This window comes from Berghia stephanieae, chromosome 9 (assembly GCF_034508935.2).
Source record: "Berghia stephanieae isolate SIO BIC M18660-M18661 chromosome 9, UCSD_Bste_1.3, whole genome shotgun sequence".
In the NCBI taxonomy this organism is placed as follows: Eukaryota; Metazoa; Mollusca; class Gastropoda; order Nudibranchia; family Aeolidiidae; genus Berghia; species Berghia stephanieae.
The window spans coordinates 4,227,086-4,232,085 of NC_088368.1; the positions used below are offsets into that span (position 1 = coordinate 4,227,086).

Consider the following 5,000-nt stretch of genomic DNA (forward strand, 5'->3'; position numbering starts at 1 on the left):
AAAAACAGAAGTGATGATTGTAAGAAATAGAGGGCAGTTGAAGGTGAATGATGGTCTTGAGGTGTTGATTGGGGGTGAAAAGATCAAAATTTCAAAGACTGTGAAAAACTTGGGTGTCTATTTTGATTCAGAAATGAGAATGTCAGCTCACATTTCTGCTCTCTGTAAATCTTTATACTTTCAATTGAAGAAAATCAGTTCGATCCGTCAGTATATTGCAATTGGAACATGTAAAACATTGGTTGTTTCCCTCATTTTTTCGAAACTAGATTATTGTAACTCGCTGCTTGTCAACTTGCCTCAGGCTTCTATTAAACAATTACAACTGCTGCAAAACAATGCAGCAAGATTAGTTTTTGGCAAAAAAAAATTTGATCATGCAACCCTTTGTTGGCATCTCTCCATTGGTTGCCCATTGAAAAGCGCACATATTACAAAGCAGCGTGTTTTGTTTATAAGTGTTTGGCTGGTATAGGACCGGCATATCTCACAGATCACGTGGTCATGTGTAAATTTGAGAATTACACTTTAAGATCATGTAATGACCAAACGAAAATTTCGGAAAAAAGATCAAGAACAAAATTTGGTGACAGATCGTTTGCTTGTTTCGGCCCCAAGATTTGGAATGAACTGCCACGTGGTCTGAGGGAGTGCAAGTCTTTACCTACTTTTAAAGAGAATCTCAAGACACATTTTTACTGTATTTGTTTTTCTTGACTGTATATGAATCCTTGATTTGGCTATGAATTGTTATTGTTGTTATTATTTTTTTTCACTTAAAATTGATATTTATATTGTAAAGTGCCCAGAGCTTGTGTTTTACACGAGAATGAGAGCTATATAAATGTGTATTATTATTATTATTATTATTATTATTATTATTATTATTATTATTATTATTTATTATTATTGTTATTGTTATTTTATTTATTATTATTATTATTAATAATATTAATAATATATAATAATAATAATAATAATATATAATAATAATAATAATAATAATAATATAATAATAATAATAATAATAATAATAATAATAATAATAATAATAATAATAATAATAATAATATAATAATATAATAATAATAATAACAATAATAATGATAATAATAATAATAATAATAATAATAATAATAATAATAATAATAATAATAATAATAATAATAATAATAATAATAATAATAATAATAATAATAATAATAATAAAATAATAATAATAATATAATATTAATAATAATAATAATAATTAATAATAATAATAATAATAATAATAATAATAATATAATAATAATAATAATAATAATAATAATAATAATAATAATAATAATAATAAATAATAATAATAATATAATAATAATAAAAATAACAACAACCATAATAATAATGTTTACCACTCATCTACCCCTAATTAGACAAAAGGCTCTGAGCACACAAAATCTTGAGCTTTTATAATATAGTGCAATATTACTAAATGTGCTCAAAGCGTTTTACAAAGGGTCCCTGACTGAACAGCAACACGTAACATGTGAAACGAGACGTATTGCCTGTTTGAAGATAATACAATTTTTTCGACAGACACAACGCTGTTAACTGCCAGGTACTGATTTTACATCTGAGTACGATGAGAGAAGGCGAGTAAGGAGCGTTTTCGAAATACTCCACTATGCGTTGAGCGAGGCTCGAACCCAAGACCTTCCGAGTGTCATACCATGACAACAGAGCCATCGTTTTGAAATCGATCCGAAAGCGAGTGTCATACCACTAGACCATATAGCCGAATATCGATCGATTTAAATTATCCTCATCTTTGCAAAAACTCTTAGACCTGGGACTTCGCGAAGACATGCAACTGCCATTCTACGCTTCGGAAAGTCCAAGGTTTGAGATTTTTGTTTTTCTGCCAAGATGAGAGTCATTTTAATGGATCGATATTTGAAGGACGGGTTTTCTGGGACTGCGTGGCTCAGCGGTACGGTCTTTGCTTCGTACCTGAAAGGTACCGAGTTCGACTACCCGCCGCGTTGTGTGGCCTTGAGCAAGTCACCTAGCCTTAGCTCAATTTGCGGCGCTGCACTGCGGCTGACGCCTGGGTTATTCCAGTCTTCCCTTGGAATAGACCCTAAAGAAAAATTTCCCCTCAGGGATGAATAAAGGGAATTTATTTATTATTTATTCAGGCCAAAATTTTAGCTAAGATTTTTTTTCTTCCAAAGTACGAGAGTATCACATTAGCTTCGTATGTCAGGGAACAACTAAACCAAAGTCGATGCAATGACGCAACAATGAAAGCAGCTAAGAAGGTATCTAACTCCGTCACTTATAATTTCTAACCTCTTCTCATTAAGGTCAGGCAACATGGCCTTGAACTTGACTCTTCCGGACACCATAACCACGTGGAATTTCATGGCCGTGGGTCTGTCAGCCAGTCGGGGCATCTGCGTGTCGGAGCCGCTACAGCAGAAGGTGCAGAAGATGTTCTTTGTAGATGTCAGACTGCCCTACAAGGTCACAAGGTTAGAGGAAGTTAAAGTCAAGGTCGCTATATACAACTTCCATACAGAGGATATCGAGGTGAGGATTTGCACACACACACACACACACACACACATTTACATATACACACACACACATATATATATATATATATATATATATATATATATATATAATGTGTGTGTGTGTGTGTGTGTGTGTGTGTTTATTTATATATTTGTAAGAAACGACTCGAATTCGTCCATTTATGGAGCACTGTCTGAACTACAGGACATTCTTATATATAATATATATATATATATATTATATATATATATATATATATATATATATATAAATTATAAAACAAAAACCATGAAATAATAGTGCTCAACTTTAGTATAAAAGGAGCTATTTATAAACATTTGAAATATAATTAAGATAGTTTGACTTCTACAAGAAGTAGAAGTCAAACTATCTTAATTATATTTCAAATGTTTATATATATATATATATATATATATATATATATATATATATATATATATATATATATATATATATTCGACGACGACGACGACGACGACGAAAATGATGATGATGATGACGATGACGATGATGATGTCCATGACGATGACGATGTTGATGATGATGATGATGATGATGATGATGATGATGATGATGATGATGATGATGATGATGATGATGATGATGATGATGATATCAATCTCACTGGTCACTGTACATCCGACAAAATCTATTACATCTTTATTTTTCAGGTTGGTGTGAAACTGACAGGAGACAAAGGGTTGTGTTTCTCGGCCAATCGTTACCGTGGAACAGATCAACACAACACCAACTTCACTCTCAAGGTTGGCAAGCAGCGCACAAAGAGTAGAGACGTCAAGGTATTAGAACGATCTATGAACTTGGATCATAACCATCGTTAACATATAGCCTGACACTAGAACCGTAGCCATCGTTAACATATAGCCTGACACTAGAACCGTAGCCATCGTTAACTTATAGCCTGACACTAGAACCCCATTTGGCTTAGATCATAGCCATCGTTAAATATAGCCTGACACAAGAACCGTGGCCTTCGTAAAGTTATGGCCTGATACTGACCAAAACATGACGTCAAAATGCCACTCTTTTGCCACAAAAGAAAACAAATCGTTGTTTTCAATAGTTCAACCAATGAAATAACTTATTTCCATGAGCTCTACTAACGACAACTCACTAAGCGGTGCAAAAACCAAATAATGACGTCAAACTGCCAGTCCTTTTGGATTTCAGTATCAGGCTATAACATAACGATGACTACGCTAGAACCCTCTTAGACATAGTTTGACGTCATTTTTTAGGTTTTTGCACCGTCTCTTATGTTGTCGTTAGTAGAGCTCATGGAAACAAGTGATTCTATTGGTTAAACTATTGAATACAACTCACGATTTGTTTTCTTTGGCTGTCAAAGACAAGTCTTTTGACGTCATTTTGTGGTCAGTGTCAGGCTATAGATGGTATGCACTTAGCTAAGAAGTTCACAACATTGCCATCCGGACAATAACGGACCAACGCACAAAACTATGTGTAACCTTAAACGTTTATAGTCTGGTTAATACAGTTTAGTGAGAATTACTGATAAACGTGTGATTCTATGCTGACGACTGCCTAGACCAATTCCACAATGTATTTCCATAACAGGTCATTCCGCTGGAGAACGGGGAGCTAACTCTCAGAGTGGACGCCTTCAACATCAACGAGAGGGACATCGTAGAGAAGAAGATATACGTTGTGGTAAGTGATTGACCTTTGTTCGACTTTTAATCATCTGAAGATAACCTGAATGACCTTTGACCGACTTTTAATCATTTGTAGATAGCCCGAATGACCTTTGACCGACTTTTAATCATCTGAAGATAGCCTGATTGACCTCTGACCGACTTTGTATCATCTGACGATAGCCCGAATGACTTTTGACCGACTTTTAATCTTCTGAAGGTAGCCTGAATGACCTTTGACAGACTTTTAATCATCTGAAGGTAGCCTGATTGACCTCTGACCGACTTTTAATCATCTGAAGGTACCTGAATGACCTTTGACAGACTTTTAATCATCTGAAGGTAGCCTGAACCTTTGACCGACTTTTAATCATCTGAAGATAGCCTGATGTCGGAATGAACTTAACCGCCGTACTTAACCGTACACTGGAAAAACTCGTATTCAAAAGTTTGACCAGAAAACTCCTTCAAATATCGATCGATTTAAATGACCTTGACCTTCATCTTGGCAAAAACTCTCAAACCTGGTCTTTAAGAAAGACGTGTGACCTATGTGATCGGAAGGTCCTGGGTTCGAGCTTCGCTCGGCGCATATATTGAGTCCTTGGAAAAGGCATTTTACATCACATTCTCCCACCGTACTCAGGTTTAAAATGAGTATCTGGCCGTTAACAGCGTTGTCTCTGTCCGAAAAAAATTGAAATATCGCCTAACAGGAATCATGTTCCGTCCTACATGTTT

General features: G+C 34.5%; 2 protein-coding genes across 2 annotated transcripts in view; both read left to right on the forward strand.

The window, feature by feature from the left end:
* LOC144980171 (complement C3-like) overlaps nucleotides 1-2,333 on the forward strand; it is a 21,359-nt gene extending 19,026 nt beyond the window's left edge. The window contains exon 14 of the mRNA XM_078927745.1: nucleotides 2,217-2,333. Within this exon, the coding sequence (XP_078783871.1) occupies nucleotides 2,217-2,333 (117 nt within the window). The remainder of the gene's footprint in view (nucleotides 1-2,216) is intronic.
* Nucleotides 1-5,000, forward strand: part of LOC144979525 (complement C3-like) — a gene marked incomplete in the record, with an annotated part of 98,032 nt that overhangs the window by 57,601 nt on the left and 35,431 nt on the right. Inside the window, 3 exon segments of the mRNA XM_078926225.1 lie at nucleotides 2,349-2,574; nucleotides 3,255-3,383; nucleotides 4,183-4,275. Coding sequence (XP_078782351.1) covers nucleotides 2,349-2,574; nucleotides 3,255-3,383; nucleotides 4,183-4,275 — 448 coding nt within the window.